The 24,610-nt window shown below is 55.1% G+C and overlaps 1 protein-coding gene across 2 annotated transcripts; it reads left to right on the forward strand.

The window, feature by feature from the left end:
- Positions 1 to 6,255: 6,255 nt before the first annotated feature.
- On the forward strand, positions 6,256 to 24,146 carry LOC125152661 (long-chain-fatty-acid--CoA ligase ACSBG2-like). 2 transcript variants are annotated; one of them, XM_047834798.1, is made up of 14 exons: positions 6,256 to 6,360; positions 6,799 to 6,923; positions 7,399 to 7,622; positions 10,271 to 10,359; positions 10,902 to 11,022; positions 15,539 to 15,619; positions 15,731 to 15,880; positions 16,000 to 16,176; positions 17,962 to 18,143; positions 18,303 to 18,536; positions 21,824 to 22,041; positions 22,298 to 22,437; positions 23,299 to 23,545; positions 23,869 to 24,146. In XM_047834798.1, the coding sequence occupies exons 2-14, from the start codon at positions 6,863 to 6,865 to the stop codon at positions 23,955 to 23,957; spliced, it is 2,013 nt and encodes a 670-aa protein (XP_047690754.1). In that variant the 5' UTR covers positions 6,256 to 6,360; positions 6,799 to 6,862; the 3' UTR covers positions 23,958 to 24,146. The 2 variants fall into 2 exon arrangements, with proteins under 2 accessions (XP_047690754.1, XP_047690763.1); XM_047834807.1 differs by having other exon boundaries at positions 23,371 to 23,545.
- Positions 24,147 to 24,610: the final 464 nt, after the last annotated feature.

Raw genomic sequence — 24,610 nt, forward strand, 5'->3', positions numbered from 1 at the left:
GAAAGTAAAGTGCTAAAACAAAATGAAACAAAACACAAAAGGTGGGGCTTGGCTGAGGGCCAGAGGAACCAGGCTGAAGGACTTTCCGCTGGCCACGTCAGGGGCAATTTGAGTATCAAAACAAATAATGACAGTAACAGAGTATACCCCACAGAATAACTGGTTATAACTATTGTAACACTAAGTCCCTAATAACACAGAAGGAATAGTGGGATTGGAAAATCTCCATCTGGCAGTCGGTATGCAGGTGGATGGACAAACAGGGGTCATCACCGGGTACCAAGGTCAGTGGCTGGAGGTTTGACGATGGGGAAGATGGTATAATCTCATAATACCTCCCCACACAATTCCGATCAATTACAGAAGGAGGAAAGATAAATTTAAGGTGGGTGAGCCTGACAGACACCAACTTGACCAGGTGGTCAAGGTTTATGTCACCTCCTGATGACCGTGCAAAAAGGAACATAGCGTGCTTTCTGTCCCATTCCTTCCAAGAAAGCTGTTGCGAGTTGGAGGGACCGGGTCTGAGCATGACCACAAGGTGACAATAGCTTTATGTGGGCAACACTTTGGTTCCAGTGCAGGGAAAGTCCCTCACTTTCCATGAGAGTTTCCAGAGGCGAGAGCACAGAGGCTACCGCCCAGGACCGGAGGAGGGCAAGGGGCCACCCTCACACCCCAGGAGAAAGAGGGCTTATCTGTCTGGGTGATATGGCTCAGCAGCTGGGCAGGGAGTTTTGGGGTCTGACGGCTCCAAAGGGCACAGTGGCCTGGGGTCTCTTATAGCTCTGGAGTTTATCTTTTATATGGCACATGTTGCATAAAGTTTCAAGGGATATACAAAGCAAGCAGGCTCTAAATGGCTAAAAATATGCTTATTTAAGGTATATTTTTATTTTTTTATGTTTATTTATTTTGAGAGAGAGAGAGAGAGAGAGAGAGAGAGAGAATGAGAATGAGCAGAGGAGGGGCAGAGACAGAGAGGGAGAGAGAGAGAATCCCAAGCAGGCTCTACGCGGTCAGAGCAGAGCCCGACACGGGGTGCAAACTCACCAACCGTGAGATCATGACCTGAGCTGATACCGAGAGTCAGATGCTTCACCAACTGAGCCTCCCAGGCGCCCCTAAGGTGTATTTTAAACAACTGGCTGTGTAGGAAACTTGAGTTTGCTACCGTCTTTCCCTTCTGATGGTGTATAATGATCAATATAATTTAACGTACCCCTGGGACCTAGAAAATCGTCTGTTCCAAGTTAAAGAAAAAAAAATGGGGTTTGGCTCCAGAGGGCTTTTGAGCTGCAGGTCCCAAACTGCTGTGAGGAAGTGAACCACACAGGCCAGTTACATGGAGCCCCAGTCTGGTCAAGAGAAAGCAGCAGGCGAACCCGAGATGGGGCTCACTCTATAGAAGGTAAGGCCCGTGTTCTTCAAGCCGGGCCAGGGATGAGAGACAGAGAGGGGGTGAAGGAGACTGAAGGGGTCTGAGGAGACATGACAGCTAAGGGCACATGACCCTGGACCAGAAAGGGGGGCCGTACCAGATCACTTAAGAAAATAAGAATGGGATGCGAGGAATGGATGGTCAGGCGGAGATGGTGATGTGCTGATGTGGAGGCTTGTGTGCTGCTTGTGTGGGACAGCGTCCTTGCCTGGAGAAGATACACACTCAGAATAGTTGTGCGAAACACCTGCAGGTTACTCGGAAAAAGACTAACGGACAATCTGCTGGGGGCGGGGGGCGGGCAGTGGGTGACGGAGGAAATGCAGCTGCATAGAGGATGGAGAGTTCTTTGCGGAGTGTTTTGGAAACTTTCCCGTAACTTACTATGGCCTCAAAATAAGTTATTTAAAGGGCATGTTAAAAGACATAAACTTGGGGCGCCTGGGTGGCACAGTCGGTTAAGCGTCCGACTTCAGCCAGGTCACGATCTCACGGTCCGTGAGTTCGAGCCCCGCGTCAGGCTCTTGGGCTGATGGCTCAGAGCCTGGAGCCTGTTTCCGATTCTGTGTCTCCCTCTCTCTCTGCCCCTCCCCCGTTCATGCTCTGTCTCTCTCTGTCCCAAAAAGAAATAAACATTGAAAAAAAAAAAAAAAGACATAAACTTGATTTTTCTCCCACTTAAAAAAAATATGCTAGGGCCCGTCTGGGTGGCTCAGTCAGTCAAGTGTCCGACTTCGGCTCAGGTCGTGATCTCACGGTTCGTGGGTTCGAGCCCCGCGTCGGGCTCTGGGCTGGCGGCTCGGAGCCCGGAGCCTGCTTCGGATTCTGTGTCTCCCTCTCTCTCTGCCCCTCCCCCGCCTGTGCTCTGTCTCTCTCCTTCTGGCATCTCAACTGTAGTCACTAAGGCCGGCACTGAGTTCAGCTTTCCGTTTACCAACCCCACTTACAACCAGAACAACCCCCAGCTGCTCGAGCCAGTCTAATAAAGCTAACACCTCTAGTCCGCACACCTATCTGGATAAACTCATTTCTCCTTTCCCGGTGTAGCACCCTCGGAATCCGACCCCACATGTAGGACCCAGATTGTCTGCCCGTTTCTACATTACCCAAATCTTACAGGTCGTTTGTGATTTTTCATCCCAAGGCTTGGCATTGTAAGTTAAGTGGCCTCCTGAAGTAATTTTGAGACTTCACTCCCTTTTCGGTGTGGACGCAAGGAGGGAGCTAGCGTGAAAACTGGCTTCTATCGCAAGGTTACTGCCTCTCTAGATGGCGGGAAGGGGCTGCTTTTTGTTTCTTCCTTCCTGGCAAGGGAGCCTGAGTGGGATTCTAAAGTTCAGGGCGGGCACTCAAAATCATACAGTCTTCTTCCCAAATGACACCATTCCAAATATTTCCATTCTCAGGCTCCCTCTAACTCAGCAAATGCCCTGACTTTCACACAAAGATCTGGTGAGAATTCATGCCACGCTATAATTCAGCAACCTGAAGCTAGAAGAGGTAAGAAATCACCAAGAAATCACCAAGAAATCACTAAGCATCCACAGCACCGATTCTCTGAAAACTGCTTTGAGATACGAATTTGAACTCAGAACCTGTCATTTTCTTAAGCCCTCCCATGCTGTCACAAATAGCCTGCAGGCTCAGAGTCCGTGTAATCCTTATGTCCCCCATGATGACGTCCTTGTCCTGTCCCTCCATCCACCAGATCCTTGCCTTTAATAAAAGAACAAAGATACAGGACTTTTGTCTTAACAGCTTACCACAAAGCTACTGACCGAAACTGTGCTATGACATCAATAAGACAGACAGTCCTGAAATGCAAGCTCACACTTATGGTCAACTAATCCTTAATAAAGGTGCCAAGGTGACTCAATGGGAAAAGGGCAGTCTTTTCAACAAATAATGATGGAATACGCCAAAAACAAACAAAACACTTAGGAGAACTTAGACCATCACCTCACACTACACACAAAAACGAAATCAAAATGTATAGCGCATCTAAATGGAAAAGCCAAAACTACAAAACATTAGGGGGGATAAATGTGCCCTTGGATTAGGTTTCTGAGATATGATTTCTTAGATATGACACCAAAGCACAAACCACAAATTAAAAGAAATGACAAAAAATGGACCTCACCGAAATCAAAAACTCTTGTCCTTCAAAAGATACTGGCAAATAAACGTCAACTCTGCAGGTAAAAAGACAAATGTATTTAAGAATCATGTATCTGCTAGGGGTGTCTGGGTGGCTCTGTCAGTAAAGTGTCCAACTCTTGATTTCGGCTCAGGTCATGATCTCACAGTCATGAGATCAAGCCGCATGTCAGGCTCCACATTGGGCACGAAGCCTGCTTAGGATTCTCTCTCCCTCTCTCTCTTTCTGCCCCTCCCCTGCTCTCTCTCTCAAAAAAAAAAAATTAAAAAAAAAGAATCATGTATCGGTTTAAGGACTTGTCGCCAGAATATGTAAAGAACACTCATAACTCAACAATAAAAAAGCAAATGACTCAATTTACGGATTTGATGGAACATTTCTGTAAAGACAGACAAGTGGCCACTTAACATGTGAAAAGATGCCCAATGTCATTAATCATCAAGGACGTGCAAGTGGGAAGTACAACATCACAGCACTTTACGCCCAGCCACCCAATGCCAAGTGTTGGCAACCACGTGCAGAAACCAGAACCCGTTTCTGCTGGTGGGAATGCAAAATGGCACCACAACTTTGGAAAGCAAGTTTAGAAGTTTCCTCCAACGTTAAACGAAGAGTTACTATGTGACCCAGCAATTCAGCTCCCACGTATATACGATGCCAAGGAGAGATGACGCAAAAATTTGTATACCAATGTTCATAGCGGCATTATGCATAAGCACCAAACGCTGGGAGAAAATCCGAATGTCCGTCAACCAATGAGTCACTACACAAAACATAGTACATCCAAATAATGGAATGCCACTCAACCATAAAAATGCTCGAACAACCAACACGTGCAGATGAACTTACGCTACGTGGAAAAGGCCGGACGCAAGAGACCACACGATGCATTACTCTGCTTATAGGACATTTCTTTTTTTTCTTTTTTTTTTTTTTTTTAAAGACATGACAAGTCTTTTTTTTTTTTTTTTTTTCAACGTTTATTTATTTTTGGGACAGAGACAGAGCATGAACCGGGGAGGGGCAGAGAGAGAGGGAGACACAGAATCGGAAACAGGCTCCAGGCTCTGAGCCATCAGCCCAGAGCCCGACGCGGGGCTCGAACTCGCGGACCGCGAGATCGTGACCTGGCTGAGGTCGGGCGCTTAACCGACTGCGCCACCCAGGCGCCCCAGGACATTTCTAATAAAGGCAAAGCTATGGAGACAGAGAGCAGATCAGCAGTTGCCCGAGGCTGGGATGAGGTCTTTTCAGGGTGATGGAAGTGGCCAAAAATTAGAATATGGTGATGGCTTCACAATCGCATGGCTTTATTAAAAATCGTTGCACTGGGTGGATTTATGGGTGGATTTTATGGTTTGTAAATTACAGCTCAAAAAAGCTGGGGGGTGGGAATCGCTCATAAGGCTGGAGGAGGATGTGCAGGAACGACCCCTAGGCCCCCCGTCGAGAAGGCCCCATCACCTCTACAGCAGCCGACGGTGGAATCACACTGCCCCCGCTGTGATCAGGAACACTGTTCGTGTCCAAGAAGCTGCTGATTCGGGAGACTGCTGGCCAAAGCAGGAAGCGGGGGCTCCCACTGCTGGCCCCAGAACCATGTGGCTTCAGCCAGAAACCCCCTTGGCTCTCCCCCTCACGTGACTCACCTCCAAATCAATCAAGATTTGGAACTTCAGCAGCCACCCCCAGCAACCTTTCTGTCTCTATGAATCTGACTTAAGTACCTCACAGGACTAGAATCCTACAGTATTTGTCCTTTTGTGTCTCGCTTATCTCACTGAGCATAATGTCTTCAAGGTTCATCCACGTTGTAGCAGGTGCCAGAAACGTCCTCCCTTTTCTAAGGCTGAGTAATATTCCATTGCGCGGATGGACCACCATTTATCCTTCATCCACCAGTGGACGGTGGGTTTCTCTGAACTACCGTGAATCATGCTGCTTTGAATGGGAGTGTGCAAACCCTCTTCGAGTCCCTGCTTCCAATTCTCTTGGGTATATCCCCGGAAATGGGATTGTGGGGTCACACGATAATGTGATGCTTAAATTTTTGAGGAGCCAAAGAGGCCTCTAAATGATCTGTGTGCGAATCGGCCTCAACAGGGTCCAACAATCTGTGCAAATGCAGCTGCCTACACATCTGGGAGACTAGTCCATCTCCAGAAAGTGCTGGATGGACACATGAATTCATGAACAACCAGGCACAGCGAATCAAAGTCCTTGTCGACCTTCTGCCGACCTTGCCTAGCTCTTTGAAACAGTCGGCTTCCTTAGCCTCCGTGCTGCCAGTGCCTTCCAGGCCGCCTCCTCTGTCTCACTACTCCCTGTCAGGCTCCCTCGTGAACACGTTCACTCAAAGCTGTAACAAAGCCGGGCAGAGACTATAAAGTCCCTCCAGCCGCCAGACTGAAACCCAAGACTTTGCTGCTGCCTCCTCCCTGGGGGCTGTCACCTTGGGAACCACTGGCTGGGGGGGGGGGGGGGTGGGGTGGGGTGCAGATAGCGAAGGGCCTTCTTGGGTAGACCCCGGTCCCCTAAGACGGGCCTCTGCAAAGCAGCAACAGGCCATGTCGCCATCGAGGGTCCAGGCTACGGAATCCACAGTGATGTCACAAAGGCTGGCCACAAGCGGGAGCATTCTAGATATCCAGTCTAGAGACGGCTGTCCCCCCTGTGGCTACAGCAGAGGAGGGGGTGACCAAAGCTGATAAAAAGAAGCTGGAGACAGAAGTGGGCACTGCCTTCCCGACGACAGAGAAGGGTGAAAATGTGCTGTGGGTGGAAGGGAGGGGTTGGGAGCTGAGATGTTTCAGCTCCTGCCAGGGATGAACCCGTCTGCATACTGGGTGGGGGACGGGCACAGAAGGCACCAGAAAGCAATTTTTTAGTAACACAGCCGGCAAGACCCCATGCCAATTCTGCCCTCACCACCCATCGCACTTCATTTCCTTCTGCGGCCCCCACTTTTCCTTATACTCCAGCCCTGATGCCTTTCATCACATTACTCTCTTTTCTCAGATTCCTTCTCCCTCTCTTCTTTGGTCACCTCGTACACCCCCCCCCCCCCCCCCCCCCGTTTAGAGTAGCCTTGTCCAATCACCCCCGTGACCAGGCGGGACCCCTGTGCCTCCACACAGCTGGACACTCCCAGCCCTCCAACGGACTGTCACTGGGTTTATATGAACGTATGTCTCTTCAGTCCCAGGAGACCAGATGCCTCCCAGACAGTAAGAAGAAGAGGGGCCGAGGGTACTGTGGACACCATGTCCTCGAACAAGCCGAGTCCAAAGGAGAGAGATCACCGAGCAGAAACTAAAGCCAGAGGTGGGGGACTCCCTGGGCCCCGGGTGTGGCGTCCTAGAGGAGGTGGGGTTCCCAGAGAAGCCCCTCGGGGACGGCCAAGGGTGGCTGAGCCAGCGCTGGGATCTTTGAGGTCGTGTGGGGCTGGCCGGGAGCAGAGGAGGGAGGCTGTGAACAAACGTGGATGCAGTTTGTCATAGGTGCCCGGTCCTTGGTAAGTGCACGGGAGGGTGGCGGGCCCGTCACTGAGCTGCCCGCTTGCTGGCAGGGGGCCCAGTGCATCTGTCTGTCCACCCGCCCCTGCGCCCTTTTCTGCGTCTCCCCATTCACCTCTGTCTTCCTCCCTTGGCGGCTGTGTCTTTCTCCCTCCCGCCGCCCTGCCTCTCGCCCCCGACTCTCCCCTGCGTCCTCCGCCCGCCTGGGCCGCCTTCAGAGCCACGGCCCTGCCCCCTTTCACCTACCTGGGGTCTCCTGGCCCCCGGGCCCCGCCTGCCCACAGGCCCCCGCTACTGGACGTCCAGGCGCGACGGCGAGGTGCACCTGCGGCAGGAGGACGCCTTCGACAGCCAGGCGCCCGTCACCGTGCACGACATGGTCATGAACACGGCCATCAAGTACGCCAACTACATCGCGCTCGGCTCCAAGCACAGGACCGGCTGGCACCTGCTCACCTACATCGAGTACTACGAGGAATGCCGGCGCGCCGCCAAGGCCTTCCTCAAGGTACCACGTGCCCTCCCGCGCCTGCGCGCCGCCCGCCTCTGCGCGCTTGCGCACTGCCGCGCCCGCGCCACTGCGCCTGCGCGCCGCTCCTCCTCTGCCTCCCCGCCTGCGGGGCGGGCGCGAATCCTTTCCCCTGGCTCCGCCCTCGTCTGCGCGTTCTTGCTCAAATCACTTAACCTCCCTCATCGAGAGGTGTAGCTTCAGTGCCTGTGATCTTTTTTGTTAAACAATGACTTAGGCTACACTTGCGGTGAGCACAGCATCACGTGTAGACTTGCGGAATCACGGTGTTGTGCACGTGAAGCTAATGTAACATTAGGTGTCAGCTGTATTTCAATTAACGTTTTTGAAAAATTACTCATTCTCATCATGCCCTCGTTTCCTCATCTGTAACATGGGGGTTCTGTATCTATATCTATATCTATATCATCTATATATATCTATATATATCTATGTATATATATATTTATATATATAATATTAAAAATAGGAAAGTTCTATATGGCCATATCCATTTTATACTGTATTTGTATTGAATTTAGTATAAAACTTTGTTATATTAGGATTTTTGTGTGCAAATACATAAAATAAAACATCATAGCATCTCGCACAAAGGTTTGCTACAAGAATTCAGTGAGTGGACACATATCAAATAGCTCCTGGCTCGCACGAAGCATTACTCAGCCTTTATTCTTATGGCTGTTACTGTTAATGTGTCTCCTCTCCAATGTCTCCTCTTTTGAGCAAGGTCATCCCTGATCACCCTGGGTCCCCAAACTCACCCCCCGACACACACACTAATCTCTATCACAGCTCCTTTGAAAACTTTCTGCCCAGCTTTCATGGCCACCTGGTAGTATGATTGTATAATTTATTTGTTTAGCTGGTCAGTTATGAGGGCAAGGGGCCAGTCTTCCCCATTCATTGCAGGCCCCCAGAATCTAGAACAGAACCAGCCCCTTGGGTATGTCTTCAATTAATGAATGCCCATCTATCAGATTAGGAAAGAGGATAAGGGACCTCAAGGGACTTCTCCAGTCAATGTAATAAACAAGGATGTGTGAAGTAGACAGTGGTCCAGAGAAAACTAAAGCAGGGAAGGGGGTAGATGAGCTAGGGGTGGGGGTGGAAATTTTAACATATGGTGGCCATTTAACATATGGAGAGCCTCTCTGAGAGTGATATTTTTGCAAAGACTTAAACAACTTGGTGGGGGGCAGGGAGCCAAGTGAGTATTTGGGGATAAGTGAGTATTTGGGGACAAATGTGCAAAGGCCCTGGGGCAGAACAGTGCCATGCATGTTGACTGAATAGCAAAGAGGCCCATGTGGCTGAAGCAGAATGAGTGGAAAGGAGAGAGGGAGGTGGTGAGGGCAGGGGGTAACGGGGACACGTCTTGCTGGGTCTTGTGGGGCTTTTGCCAGGAGTGAGGTGGGAGCCATGGAGGGCTGTGAGAGGAGGGATGCGCCCAGAGTTGGTTGCTTACAGGCTGCGTGGAAAAAGAGAGACCCGTGGAGGTTGAGATGAAGACCTTTTGGAGACCTGGGTGGTACCCGGGGAGGGAATAGGAGGTGGTCAGTTTCTGAAGGCAGAGCCAACATCATTTCTTGACGGATTGGGTGTCAGAGAGAATGAAAGGCACTGAGGATAATCAAGATTTCTGGCCAGTGCAAGTTGGAGGGACTGCTACTGACTGAGATTGTGGAGGGCGGGGCCGGCAGAGGGGGTGGGTAACATCAGCAATTTTGTTTGGGCCGTGTTGGGTGTGTCGTGCCTGCCTGACGAGGACACTAGGAGTGGGCAGTGGTGCCCAAGAGTCTGGAGTGGACGGGAACGACCCACCTGGGGATGGCATCACCTGGTCCTGCCAGAACGGGTGAATGTGTATCATCTTGAATGTTTAAGTCAATCCAGATGTCAGCACAAGTGATCATGTGGGCATCCAGAGCTTGAGCCATGCAGATGTTCACCCCAATATTGTATCTAATAAAAGTAGAGGGGAGAAAGGGTCTTACTTAAGTATCAACCAGTAAAGCGGGGTGGGGAGGCAGTCACTAAATTATGACATTTCTCTACAATACAATATCATAGAGGTGTTATATCTGATGCCATAGAGAAATATTTAAAGGCTGGGGAAATGGGATGCATGGTTTTACGAACAATGGGGGGTTATGATCATATAGGGATAAGTACTGCCCAGATTTTATCAAATATTTATTCATAAAAATGTCGGGGGCGGGCATTTTGTTTGTCTTTTCTCAGTGTTTTTCAGTCTCCATCTATCAACATTTGGGGCTGGATCATTCTTTTGTGGAGGGGTCTGTCCTGTACGGTAGACAATGTTTCTTAGCAACCCCGGTGCCCGCCCACTCCATGTCAGCACCATCCCCTTCCCCAAAAAGGTCTCCAGATGTTGCCCAATGTCACCTGGAAGGCAGAATCATCCATGTTGAGAACCCCTGCTCCACGTGAATATATATGGTAGCTTGTAATGGGGGGGGGGGGAGATGGGCTATTCTATTAGCAAACAGAAACACCAATGGTCAACAGAGAAAAGAGAGCCCAAGGTTCTCAGGCTGAGGCTCCTGGGCACGTGGGGGCAAGTGGCCGGTGAGCCCCCTGTGCCTCACAAGGGCCTCCTTTCCCAGCTGGGCCTGGAACGCTTCCACAGCGTGGGGATCATGGGGTTAAACTCCGAGGAGTGGGTCATCGCGAGCATTGGTGCTATCATGGCTGGGTAAGAGGTACCTGGTATCGCCCTGGGGTACACGGAGTCAGGAAGCCATCAGCCCAGCAAAGGCTCTTCCCTCCTCCTCTCACCCACCCCCCCGCTCTTGAATCCATAGGGGTCTCACGGAAGAGTCCCCAGTTCAGGGAGCAAACTAAGGCTCCTGCTTGGTCTGTGCTCAGTGGGATTTGTCAAGGGCCCAGGCCTGGGCACCAGCCAGCTCGCCCTTCCGACACTCTCTACCTGTCGAGCTCAAACACATCCTGTGAAGCCCAGCTCCCATGACCCCTCCTCCAAGAAGCCTCCCTAGGGCTCCCCAGCATTGAGACCTCCCTCTACGTGTCCAGACTGTTGGGGAACCCCTGGAAGGCAGGGTCCAAGCCCAAGCTGTCCCCGAGTCCCACCTTCAAACAAGGCATATTGGGGGTGTCAGGGGATGCGTGCCATACTCTATGCCCCACCCGAGGGACTGTCTCTCCTATGACACAACCGGCCTCCTGGGAGCCCTCCGATTCACCAGTGGGTCCTCACTTCTTGGGTTCTGCTTCCAGAGGCTTCTCCGTTGGCATCTTGTCCACCAACTCTCCAAAAACCTGCCAGGTCATCGCCGAAAGCTCGGAGATGGACATCTTTGTGGTGGATAATGACAGACAGCTGCAGAAAATCATCCAGGTTAGTGACTCGTGCAAAGGCACGAACTTCGCCTAATAAAGAAAAGGAATCCAAAGAGCGATGGACCCACCATCCGTGGTCTCTCATGAGATGGGAACCGCGGATTCCACGGATGGATGGGCCCAGGGTCCCTATGGGGTGCCAGGCGAGTGATGTTCTGGCCCAGTGCGGGTTCCGGCGCTAACCCCCAACGCACCCCCAACGGGGACTTACATCTTCCCGCTGCAAAGCAGGCAGATTCCCCTCCTCCCACTTAAAACAAAAATTATTCCGGTAAAATGCACAGAGTGTACAATTTACCCTCTTAACCCTTTTTAGTGTACGATTCTGTGGCATTTAGTACGTTCGTGGTATTGTGGAACCATGACCTCTGTCTGGTTCCAGAACATTCCATCACCGCAAAGGAAACCCTGTGCCTATTAGTGGGGACTCCTCATTCCCCTGGCCCCAGCCCCTGGCAACCCACTTTCTGTCTCTGTGGACTTGCCTGTTCTGGATGTTTCATTTTATTGGGATGGTACCACAGGTCCTATTTGGGGGGAACTCTGAATTTCCCTGGGTCCGGGGCTGATCCGGGTGAGGTGGTTCTGGGAGTGGGCGCGATGGTTCAAAGCAACTCCCTGTGAAATGGGGACGCTAAGAGGACCGTGACAAGCAGACAGAGGTAAGTAGGCAAAGACGACCACCATGAAACACCCACGAGGATGACTCAAAACAATTTTTTTTTAATGTTTAACGTTTATTTACATTTGAAAGAGAAAGAGTGGGGGAGAGGCAGAGAGAGAGGGAGACACAGAATCGGAAGCGGGCTCCAGGCTCTATGCTGTCAGCACAGAGCCCGACGCGGGGCCCGAACTCATGAACCGCGAGGTCATGACCTGAGCCGAAGCCGGACGCTCAACCGACCGAGCCACCCAGGCGCCCCAGGATGACTCTGATTTTAAAACGGGTAATACCGAGCGCTGATGAGGACCTTCACTGCAAGAAGGTACCGCCACCCTGGGAAGCGGTTTGACAGTTTCATGTCAGGTTAGATAAACACCTACTATGTGGTGCAGCCCTTTCACCCCCGGATATGCACCCAAGAGCAACGAGAACGGGTGTCTCCACTGCGTGTCAGTGTCTGTGGCTGTTCTGTGCACGGAAATTATTCCTCAATAAATTCCATCCTCTCTCGGTCTTGGTGAGAACGTAAAATGGTGTAGCCACTGTGGGACACAACACGACGTTTCCTCAAAACTTCAGAGTTCCCAGCAATCTCACTGCTGGCTACATACCCAAAAGAAGTGAAGGAAAGATCTCGAAGATTGTTTTTTTTAAGCTTATTTATTCATCTTGTGTGTGAGAGAGAGAGAGAGCAGGGGAGGGGCGGAGAGAGAGGGAGAGAGAGAGTCCCAGGCTGTCAGCACGGAGCCTGACACAGGGCTCGATCCCACAAGCCGTGAGTGAGATCATGACCTGAGCCGACATCAAGAGTCAGACGCTTAACCAACTGAGCCACCCAGGCCCCCCACCCCCCGAAGATATTATTTGCTCGCTCAAGTGCACAGCAGTAGTATTCACAGAAGTCAAAATGTGGAAATAACCCAGTGTCCGCTGACGGATGAATGGACAAACACCATGTGGTCCATCCAAACAATGGAATATTATCCAGCCTTAGGAAGGAAGGAAGGACATTCCTTTTTTAAAAACGTTTATTTATTTTTTAAATGTTTACTTTTGAGAGAGAGAGAGAGAGAGAGACAGAGGGAGAGTGGGGGAGGGCAGAGAGGCAGGGAGACACAGAATCCGAAGCAGGCTCCAGGCTCCGAGCTGTTAGCACAGAACCCGACGCGGGGCTCAAACCCACGAACCCGTGAGATCATGACCCGAGGCGAAGTCGGACGCTTAGCTGTCTGAGCCACTCAGGCACCCCAGGAAGGGACATTTCTACACCCGCTACAATACGGATGGACCTTGAAGATACTGTGCTCAGTGACAGAAGCCAGACACAGAAGGACACGTCCTGCACAACCCCACTCGCAGGAGGTCCCCGGAGGAGTCCCATCCACAGAGACAGAGAGTAGATGGTGGGAGCCAGGGCTGGGGCAGGGGGGTGAAGAGTCCGTGCTTCATGGGGACAGAGTCTCAGTTTGGGGGAGATGAGAAAGTTTAGGGGTTCTGTTTCACATGAATGCAAATATAATTAACACCACCAACTATATGCTTAAAAGTAGTTAAGGTGTTAAACTTTGATGTGTATTACTTTTACCACGATTCTAATTTTCTATGTCTATTAAATAAGTAAATAAACCCAAGACAGGGTCTGTGCAGGTGACAAGGTATGTGCGGCCTGGGTCATTCGCCACCTGGAAGGTGAGCCCCTGCGAAGGTGGGGTCGCAAACTCAGATGCTAAGGGGCCAGCACAAGATGTAAATAGTGAAACTTACACTGCTTGGCTGTCCTCACTGACCGCTGCTCTTTGCCGTTCGTCTTATTTGAACCTGTTAGAAGGCCACGTCTGGGACAGCAGATGGCTGCTCTGGGTCCTGTACTTTCCCCCCAGGTGATACCTATTTGCTGACATTTCCCACGTTTTCATCTCCAGCTTTCCCAATGGTCGCACTGGGACGCCTAAGAAGCATCTCAGACGCAGCCTATCCAGACCTAACCTCCTGATCTTCCCGCCCACAACCTGTTCCTTCCCTCCGAGTTTCCTGTCTCAGGTGGCGGGTACTTCCTCCCTCCAGATTCCCGGGTCCCCTCTCTCAGAAAATCCTGTTGGCTCTGGGGGATCAGCAGAATGATGGCCGAAGACGTCCACGTCCTAATTCCCGGAGCCTGTGATCCGGGCGCCTCCCGTGGCAAAAAGGCATTTTGCTTTTAGGATTAAGAGTAAGGCCCTTCAGATGGGAGATGATCCTGGATTATCCGGATGGGTCTCTTATAATCACACGAGCCCCTCAAAGCACAGAACTTTCTCCAGCTGGAGACAGGAGACATGAGGCAGAAGGGACGGCAGAGAGATTCAAAGCAGGAAAGGAACGCACCCCACTCTGTTTCTGGCTTTGAAAATGGAGGAAGGGACCACGAGCTAGGGGATATGGCGCTACCTAGAAGCCGAGAATGGCCTTCAGCTGACAGCCAGGAGGGAGACAGGCAGACCTCGGTCCTACATCTGCAAGGAACTGAATTCTGCCAACAGCTCAAATGAACCAGGGTCCCAATGAACAATCCTCCTTGGAGCCTCCAGAAAGGGACCCAGCACCCACACCTGGATTTGGGGATTATGAGACTCTAAGCAGAGACCTGATCAAATCACACAATATTTCGTACCTTAGTGGCCCCTATCAGCCGTAGGGAATTAATGCAGTCTGCCTTCAAAATGTGCCCAGGACCCCCCAACATCAAAATCAAAACACAACCACCACAACTAAAGTCCCAATTCAAAAACTGGGCCGAGGACTTAAGTACCTCTCTCTAGAGAAGAAACGCAGATGGCCGATGAGCCAGTGAAAAGATGCCCAACATGTAACGTCATCGGGGAAAAACGCAGAGTGAAGCCACGAAACACCACTTTGCGCCCACAAAGCCAGTTATCAGAAAAGCAGAGGAGCGTCTGGGTGGCTCAGTCGGTTGAGCGTCCGACTTCGGCTCGGGTCATGATCTCGCAGTTCGTGGGTTCGAGCCCCACGTCGGGCTCTGTGCCGACAGCTCGGAGCCTGGAGCCTGCTTTGGAATCTGTGTCTCCCTCTCTCTCTGCCCCTCCCCTGCTCTCTCTCTCTCTCTCTCAAAAAAAAAATTAATGAAAACAAGAAATTAAAAAAAGAAAAGCGTGTGACAAGTGTCAGGATGTGGAACAAGCTGGAAAAGTCTGGCGGCTCCTTACAAAGCCAAACGTAGAATGATCCCGTGACCCAGCGATCCTGCTCCCAGGTGTCTCCTCAAGAGAATGGGGCACAAGTGTGCAAACAAAAACCCGTGCACAGACGTCCACAGCAGCCAAAGCATGGGGACGGCCCAGCTGGCCACCACCCCGTGAACGGACAAGCAAACTGCGACCCATCCACACCCTGGAGTGGTCGTTCAGCCGCAAGAGGAGTGAGGCGCTTGCACGTGGATGGATCTCGAAGACGTGACGCTCGGGGAAAGCAGCACATAGTGTGGGAATCCATGTGTCGGAAACCTCTGGAACCGGCACGTCCACAGAGGCAGAGCGGATGCGTGGTTTCCAAGGGCTGGAGGACAGAGGAAGGGAGTCACCGCTGATGGGGCCCGGCTTCCCTTTCGGGGAGATGGAATGTTCTGGAACCGGACGGAGGGCGACGGTCGCATAACGTGAATTTAGCGGTGCTAAGTGCCGCTGCATCGCCCGCTCTGCCATGGTTAAAATGGCAAATTCATGTGCGTTTTGACACAATAAAAGGGAAGGCGGGGAGCGCCCTGGCCGCCCGTGGTAGGAAGCGCTGGGGCTCGGGGCTGAGCTGTCGCAGGCTCTCAAGCCCTGCGCCTGCTGAGCCCAGCGGTATCTGGCAGATCCAGGGCCACTTGAAGCACCTCAAGGCCATCGTCCAGTACAAGGAGGAAATCCGGACCCGGCTGCAGAACCTGTATTCTGTAGGTCCTCACCGGGAGCCGGGGGTGGGGGAGGGGACGGCCCCAGGGGGTGGAGGTCACAGGCCCCACCCCCCGCCACCCCCGTGAGCCCACGCGGCACCCTCTCCGCAGTGGAGAGGCTTCCTGGACCTGGCAGACGGCGTCTCGGAAGACACGCTAAACCAGGTCATCGACTCCCAAAAGCCCAACCAGTGCTGTGCCCTGCTCTACAGCATGTCGATCGCCGGCCCCCCAAAGCCCGTGATGCTCAGCCACGACAACGTGAGCGGCCCGCCCGGAGCCGGCAGGCTGGGGCTCCCGGCCTCGCGTGGTGGACGAGTGCGTGCCCCTGGGGGTCGCGGGCAGAATGGCCCACGGGAGACGGCTGAGGTGCCTTGCAGATCACGTGGACCACGGAGACCGCTGCCCAGACCCTGTCTTATAAGTGCCCCCCGGAGGAACAGGAGGTCCTGGTGAGCTACCTCCCGCTCAGCTACCTGACGGCCCAGCTCTTCGACGTGTGGGTCTCCATCTCTGTCGCCGGAGCCCTCTACTTTGCCCAGCCGGATGCTCTGAGGGTGAGGCAGAGCTCCTGGGTCCCCTGCCGCGGTGGGTGCAGGGGTGGTTGGGGAGGCCGGCCGGGCGGGGGGCGGGCTCACCCCAGCACTGGCATCCCCACCCGGTGCCCCGCCGGTGGCTGTGCCACCTTGGTCCTTCTCCTCCCTGCGCCTCAGTTTCCCCATCTGTAAAGCGAAGGGGGTGAGCGGACAGGAGCTAGTGTCGTGCAGGACGGGGAGCGTGTATCTGGCTCGTCTCACAGCGAGAAAATTCCCGGTGCAGGAAGCTTAACTGAGCCATTAAAAGCATATCAGTGGAAACAACCCAAGTGCCCATCAACAGATAGATGGATAAAGAAATGAGTTCCATCCGTACAACAGAATGTGACCCAGCCTTAGGAAGGGAGGACTTCCTGCCGCCCGTCACCGCGTGGACGGACCCCGAGGACGCCGTGCGCAGGGACAGGAGCCGGGCACAGAAGGACACGTCCCGCGTGACCCCAGGCACAGGGGCTCCCCAGAGGAGTCCCGTCCACCGAGTCAGAGAGTGGATGGTGGGAGCCAGGGGTGGGGAGTCCGTGCTTCATGGGGACAGAGTCTCAGTCTGGGGAGATGGAAAGTTCTGGAGGCGGGTGGCGGGGGCGGCTGCACGACAGCGTGCATGTGCCTGAGGCCGCTGAGCTGTGCGCTCAGAGGTGGTGAAAATGGTGTTTGGTGAATTTTACTTGCAGTTGAAAAAAAAAAAAAAAAGCACACGAGGTCACTGACATTCATCACGAAACGTCAGTCACGGTGGTGCTGACTCTCCGAATGTAGAAAAACACACCATTCCCATCAAGACAGGAATTAGGGGGAAACGAACACTGACATCGTTGCCGGGATCCTTAGGACTCCCTCAGCCAAGGGGCTCGAAGGCTTTTCCTGCGAAGGGCCAGGCAGTGAGTGATCTAGGCTTCCCTACATCGTGTAGGTTCCCAGGGAGAGAACACGTACCTGCAGGTTCCCCGCGGCCCAAACCGGAAAACTTTAAGGACGACGAAAGTTTCGGTGTCGTGCTTTCGCGCGTCACAAAACAGTTTCCCTCCCGGAACTCTTGAGAGGCCTTTTCATAACGTCAAAGCCATCTCGGCTCTGGGGCTGGCCTCTGCCACCCCTGTCCTGGCCGGTAGAAAGGCTGGTTCGGGCGGGCGCGGTGGGATTTGCCTCGCTTGGTACAGATTTCACTCGCCAGCGTTCAGGGTCCATGTTTCGGGGGTGGTCTCGCTGCGGGAACCTTTCCCAGGTTACCTGGAAGGAGGTCTGAAAAGAGTGACAAGGGCCGAGTTTGTCCGTCCCCGTGCCCTACTTCCTCCTATTCTCTCCTTCCGACCCCCATCCCTCCCTCTGTATCTCGTCTCGTCTCTCCCTCCCTCCATCTCTGTGGGTCTCTGTATCCGCCCCTTCCCTTCCCGGCTCTTCTCCACGCACCCCTTCACCCCGACTCAGGGGTTCTGGGAGAGGGTGGACAGGACCAGAGACAGCCAACGGCGCATTGAGCCACCTGGGGAAGGACACGGATCCTGCGTGTCCCGCTGATGGGGGCAGTTGGGAGCAGATGGTCCCTGCCATCCCCGCCGGAGCTCTGGCCGCGGCTGTTAACTGCCCCCCTGCCCCACTCACCACACGGCTCCCGGCCGGGGCGGCGGGAAGGACTTCCAGCACCTGGCCCTGCCGCGGGGCGGGGGGGGGGGGCGGCCGAGGGCCCAGGGTGCCCGTGGCGGGGGGAGGGGGGGCTTGGCGGGGTGCCCACTGTGCCCTGTGGTGCAGGGCTCCCTGATAGACACGCTGCGGGAGGTCAAGCCCACCATGTTCTACGGCGTCCCGTGGGTCTGGGACAGATTGCTGGACAGCCTGAAGACCAGCCAGCTGGCCTCCACCCCGTTCCGGAGGAGGCTCGACAAGTGGGCCATGTGTCTGGGGCTCAGGACCAACAAAAGGCGGATGTTGGGGTGAGGCTGGGTCTCAGGGCCGCCCGGGGTGGGGGGGTGGGTAGGGGTGGGGGGTGTCTGCACCGGTGCAGGGTGGCGGTGGTGGGGGGGTGGGGCGCGTCGGGGGCCGGGGCGGAGTCTGGAGGCCCAGCTCTGCTCCCCCTGCGTCTGCTCCTCCAGGCAGACCCGCCCCCCCCTGTGCTTCAGCCTGGCCAAGAGGCTGACCTTCAGCCAAGCACGGAGGTTCCTGGGCCTGCAGCGTTGTCGCCAGTACTTCAACCTGGGCACGGGGCTCTCCGGAGCCACCACGGAGTACTTCCTCAGCCTCAACATGCCCATCTGTGAGCTCTACGGCCTGTCCGAGAGCACGGGTGTCCACACGCTGTCCAGGCAGGAGGGCTTCCGGCTGCTGAGGTGGGTGTGGGTGGGGGGGCGGGCGGGGCTGGCCTTGAACCCCCTTCCCCCACCGCCGCTCGCTCCCGGACCAGGTGGGTGCCCGCTGCCACCCGGCCCTGTCCCCCCCGCAACGCAGACCCAAAGGCCGATGAGCGAAAAAGCAGGTGCACCCAGGTGTGGCATGACCTGGAGCCCTTCCTATTTGTTTTTTTGTTGTGTAATTCGCAAACCATCATTTTTACTAATGGCCGATTATTTCTGCCCCCCTGGCACCTTGGGAGAGAACGCATTCACTGCTGTTGTAAAGGCTGCAACAAACGTTATTTCCTGGTCCCCGGGGGTGGGGGTGGGGGTGGGGGCGGCGGGTGGGAATTTAGGGGCGCTGCTTTGTAGCTGTGTGGTTCTGGGTCCCTGACGAGGTCGAGCTGCTGGCCCCAGTTCCTCAGTTGGGGGGTCCTCCCACCACGGCATCCGCTCCCCCCATAGAGAGCAAGGTGGACGCCACCCTCTCCTTTGGGACAGCAAATAAATGTACGGGACACCCGGGGACGTTTGAAACTTCAGATAAACAACACCTTTCGGATTATTTTAAAGTATCGGTATAGCCCCCTACAATATCTAGGACGTCCTTGTACTAACCCCAAAACTTGTAATTGAGAGCGCCGAATCCTAACCCCTAGACCACCAGGGAGCGACCGAACTTGTAATTGAAACAGACGTCTTACGAGGCACCTCCCATTTGATCTGGCAACCCTGTCACGGCCTCACCTCAGAAGTGGCCCTTCGTTATTTCTGCCACTTCTGACGGGTCGTGCAGATCAGCCCCATCCAGGGTGGGAGGGGGCCGCACAAGGATGTGGATTCTGGGTGGGCAAAGGGATCTTTGGGAGCCACGCAGGAGGCCGGCTACTGCAGCCTCCGATCTAGTTGGGGGTCCCCCGCAGGCTTCCCGGAGGATTCGTGCCGAGTTGAAAGAAGAACGGGACAGAACAGGCGACCGGGGCGAGAGTCATGGCCCTTCTGGTGCGCCGGCTTTCTCTCCTGTCCTGGATCTTCCTCACCTGGGGCTCACCTCTCCAACGGGGACAGGGGCAGATTTTACGCAGTAGGACCGCGGCCGCGAGGAGGGTCCAGTACGATCGGACCTCCATTTCCCTTTGGGCCGAGGGGACCGGACATCTTAGAGTCTGTGGGGTAGGGGAGGCTGGTGGCGGCTTGAGTGGTCTGGGAAATGGCAGTCGCACACACACAAAAAGCAGGAAGGGAGGGGGTTCAGTAACTCATCCGGGTGTCCGCAGACCGGTGCCGCTCTAGAGAGAAATAAACTCCTCGCGCGTTTCTGGAAGGAGGCGACGGTGTAGGTCAGTGCCAGCCGCCCCTCCGCGGTGGGGCCCGTTACCTCCCACAAGAGCTGGAGGAGAGAGCCAGAGTTTATCTCCCGAATGTTTGCATTTCAAAGGGAGGAGACCGTTCTGGGGAGTAGATTTGCATCTCAAAGGGCGGAGAAAGGACTTATCTGCCAGCTTTTTAAAGGAGCTAGTCTACGGGGGGCGGGGGGGGGGGGTGTTAAGCGGCCATCTGGGAAATTCTCCTGGCAGCTCGGGGTTTTCTCAGGCAGGAATGCGGGGGGCGGGGGGATGGAGTCATCCTGGGGATGTGGCCCGCGCTTTCAGAAACGCGAATATGTTCGCAGGTCTTTCTGTGTGGGAGTGGATGCAATCGTTCGAGCACAGAGCCTGTGGCTCTTAGACGTCAAGGCTAGGACCCAGCGAGAAGAGGGCTCAGAGGAGCCCAACCAGAGTTTGGTCAGGGAGAGACTCACTATCCTCAGTGCGCCTTGGCTTTGGGGGAGGTGGGATCAACTTTCAGCAGAGACAGGACAAAGAGCCAATCACAAAGCGCTTACTCACCTCGACCCCCGAACCCAGAGAGGTAGGGCAGAAAGGGGGTCAGGCAGGGAGGCTGAAGGAAGGAGAGGTTACTCGGCCGCTGGGAGGTGGTTTTGGGAGTTTCTGGTCCAGGCCCCAGCGGTGCTTCCTAGGTGGCTGCTTGGCCTGTGTCACACCCCTAGGGTTACAGCGGGGACAACCAGGCGTCACAGAATCCCTCCCACGCGGGGTGTGGGGCTTGCAATCTAGGCAGCCAGAGACAGCCCTTGGTCCTTCCAGATCACTCCACACAAGCCGTAAAGCGGCCCGCGGTAAGTGGTGTTCGCAGACGTGAAGTCACAACAGGGGCCGCTCACTGAGGGCTCTCAGTTTCCATTCATTCCTTTTGGGCAGTTTGCGCATTCAGGGAGCGTCTGAACGTGAACTAGGAGCTCGTGCTGCCCTGGGGGCTGGGCGTCGGCCCTCATGGGGTGTGTCTTAGCTCGGGGCTGGCGTAACGGAGCGCCCCAGACCGGAGGGGTGCGGGGCTTAAACTGCAGAGATCTACTCTCAGTTCTGGAGGCTGCGAGCCCAGGATCAAGGTGCCGTGGATTCGGTTCTGGGGGAGGGCCTGTCTCTGGCTTGGGGACGGCCGTCTCCTCTCCGTGTCTTTGCGCGGGGGGAGAGGCCTAGCAAGCTCACTCTGGTGTCTCTTCGTGAAGGACATCAGACTCATCACGAAGGCCCCACCCTCAGGGCCTCATCTAAACCTAATCGCCTCCAAATACCACCCCGGTGGGGGTTAGGGATTTGAGGGTGACACAATTCAGTCCGGGCAGGGTGCATCCTGGGTGTTGGCTGGGCCAGCTTGGAGGCCCTGCCCTGAGTCTCCAGACAGCCTGGGGGAAGCAGGGCAAGGACGGGGGTCTAGGTGCCACGACAGGAACCCTCGAACTTTGAGAGGCGAAGCAAAAGCATCTTCCCCCGGCCCCCATTTCCAAGGAGATAAGCAGGTGGTAAGCTGCCTCGTTCTCGCCTGGATCAGGGCTTCCTCTCCCTCCCAGATACCTTTCACAGCAACCAATTCCACCCAGATGGTGTCTTGAGCTTACCTGTCCCTTGCCTTGTCCCCCGTACTTACCTGTGGGTTCCCCAGGGGCCGGGGGCCGGGTGTCATGCGTCCACGTGCCCTGCAAGCTTGGCTCTGAGTCAGGGTGGGCCGAGCCTTCCCTCCCTGGGGGACCGCACCCTGTTTCCCTTCTCCATCTGTCCCCTGCTTTGGATCTATGGGACTCTAGCAGCCAGGCAGGCAGAAGAGGCCTGGGATCTGACACCTGTGTGCCTGGGGGCAGAGGGGCAGCGAGCAGGGGCACCCTAAGCCAGTGGGGATCTGCACCTGGTGTCTATAATCACCCCCTCCCTGCCCACTGTCCCCAGCTGTGGGAAGTCCCTCCCCAGCACCCGCACCAAGACCCAGAAAGAAGATGGGGATGGCATTGGGGACATCCACATTTGGGGCCGGAACATCTTCATGGGGTACCTCGACGATGAGGAGAAAACCCAGGAGAAGATTGATCTCCATGGCTGGCTGCGCACAGGGGACCTGGGCTTTTTGGACGATGACGAATTCCTCTACGTCACGGGCAACGAAAGGGGTGAGCAAGACCAGGCTGCAGGGTGCTCTCTGCCTCTGACCAGGCCCCACGGGGCTGCTGCGGACGGTGGTGCAGGTTGCACACAGCACGATGATGAGGGACGACTGAAGTCCAGCTTGGAGGAACGGGCACCCTTTGTATGCTGTCTATCTCTATCTCCGTTGTTTCTGAGCATCCAGGGGTGGTTCTGGGCTCCAGGACAGCTGACTTGATGTAGCTTTTCAGGACCACAACCCTCCTCTCTCTCCGCCTGCAGATCTCATCACTCTCAGTTCAGGTGAGAAGATCAACCCGAACCCCATCGAGGAGCGGGTGAAGAGGCACATTCCCATTGTCCGCTACGTTGTGCTGGTGGGCCAGGACGCCCCATACCTCTGCGCCCTGCTCACGCTCAAGGTACCTCAGCTGGTTTTGAGCCTCGTGGCAAGTCTGGGCTGTTGGCTGGATGGGGGCTGCCATCCTGGTTTCAAGATGGGGAGACTGGGGCGCCTGGGGGGGGGGGTTCAGTCGGTGAAGCGTCTGACTCTTGGTTTCCGTTCAGGTTTGTGAGTTCAAGCTCTGCATCAGGCTCTGTGCTGACAGTGCGGAGCCTGCTTGGGATTCTCTCTCTCTCCCTCTCTCTCTCTCTGCCCCTCCCCTACCCATGACTGTGCACTCTCTCTCAAAATAAACTTAAAAAAAAAGTGGGGGGGAGGGCACCTGCCTGGCTCCCTCGGTTGAGCATCTGACTTCGGCTCAGGTCATGATCTCATGGTTCGTGGGTCTAAGCCCCGCCTCGGGCTCTGTGCTGACAGCTCGGAGCCTGGAGCCTGTTTCGGATTCTGTGTCTCCTTCTCTCTCTCTGCCTCTCCCCCACTCACACTCTGTCTCTGTCTCTCTCAAAAATAAATAAACATAAAAAATTAAAAAAAAAAAAAAAGACGGGGAGACCGAGGCTGGGAGAGGAGAGGCAGTGGGTTGGTTGCTCAGCGCCAGCTCCCCATGTCGTGGGCCTGGGGTATTGGCTGTGCCCGTAGGGGAGAAGCTCCTGGCCTGTTTCCAGAAAAATGGCAGAGGGACTTGAGCCCGGCCCACCAGCCCCCAGGAAGCGGGGAAGTGCTGGGCAGGTCCCCCAGGCTGAGCCCGCTTCCTCATTTGTACAATGGGGGTGGGGACCTGGCCCTCCCAGGGTCGGGAGCACGAGTGCGAGCCCCGGCACGGGGAGCCGGGCTCGGGGGCCGCGTGAGAGCCACCTGACCCGCCTTCCCCGAACGACAGTGCCAGGTCAACACGGACACGGGGGAGCCTCGGAACGCGCTGACCAGCGAGGCGGTCGCTTTCTGCCGGCAGCTCAAGAGCCAGTCCACCAGGCTGTCGGACATCGTCTGTGACAGAGACCCGGTGGTCACAGAGTTCATCAGTCAGGGGATCGATGCTGCCAACGCAGAGGTCACCTCCAACAGCGCCAAGATCGTCAAGTGGACCATCCTTGAGACGGACTTCTCCATGGCCGGAGGGGAGCTGGGTGAGTGGGCACGGGCTGGGGAAGGGGTCCGGGCGCGGTCGCTCACACCCAAGGCCCTGGGGTGCTCATCAAAACGCCACCATCTCCTGGGCTGGAATCCCTGGCGCCTGCATTTTTAACCAGCGCCTCCGAGGGATCTGGCAGGCGGTCGCCCGCGGTGGTCCCCAGACCACCAGGCATTCGGAGACAGGCCTCTCGGACCTCTCTTCCCTGGGCCCCTCAATCCAGTCACCCCTCTGCGTCCTTAGGACAGATCTGGCTCACCGACACCTCATCCTGCAGTGGGGGGTGGAGGCCCCGCCTTGGACGTGATTCTGTTTCAGGGGCAACCGCCAAACTGAAGAGGGCCAACGTGGGCAAGATGTACCAGTCTGAGATTGAAAGCTTTTACTCGGAGAAGGATGAATACTAGCAGTGTGGGGGGGGGGGGGGGCTTCCTGCTGCCTCAGGAGATCCCTGCCGTGGGCCTCCTCCGTCCCCCGGTGGATGATCACAGAGCCGCCTTCCAGTGGGAGGGAAGCCCCCATTTTCGCTAAGCCACCCCTCTGGGGCAGTGTTTCAGATTCAAAGGTAAAGGGACAATAAAAATGGTTTTGCCAAAGCAGTGGTGTTTACCCGGGGTGGTCCTGCACCCCCAGAACATGTGTGGCGACGTCTAGGGGACATTTTGGGTTTGTCCCAACTAGGCAGGCAGGTGCTAGGGGCGCTCGGTGGGGGGAGGCCAGTCAGGGCTGTTGCCCCACAACCCATAGTGCACAGGGGAGCCCCCCACACCAGGAAAAACTGCCTGGCCACAAAAGGTCAGTTGTGCCTAGGTAGGTGAGGGGCTGTGAACAGAAGGCTCTGGAAAAGTCAAAAACAGGGCTGATGAAGCTCCTAGGTTTCTTTCTCCACTTTGAGAATCTGCACCGTCTACCTGAGAAGCCGATCCCGCTGCACCGCCCGGTAAACCTCTGGAGAGCCGGTGCGGGAACATCCCACCCCCCAGCCCCCCACCGCTGTTTGCAGTCACCTAGTCACCTGGAGAGAACGGCTGAGGCCTCGCCGGGAACCCACCAAACGCCA

The sequence above is a fragment of the Prionailurus viverrinus genome, chromosome A2 (assembly GCF_022837055.1).
Source record: "Prionailurus viverrinus isolate Anna chromosome A2, UM_Priviv_1.0, whole genome shotgun sequence".
Taxonomy (NCBI): Eukaryota; Metazoa; Chordata; class Mammalia; order Carnivora; family Felidae; genus Prionailurus; species Prionailurus viverrinus.

Excerpts from the sequence above, each read along its gene's own strand:
- LOC125152661 (XM_047834798.1), top strand. The coding sequence starts at position 6,863 with ATGTCCTCGAACAAGCCGAGTCCAAAGGAGAGAGATCACCGAGCAGAA. Across the intron at positions 15,881-15,999 it reads TGATGCTCAGCCACGACAAC|ATCACGTGGACCACGGAGAC; the intron begins GTGAGCGGCCCG and ends GGTGCCTTGCAG. Across the intron at positions 23,546-23,868 it reads CATGGCCGGAGGGGAGCTGG|GGGCAACCGCCAAACTGAAG; the intron begins GTGAGTGGGCAC and ends ATTCTGTTTCAG.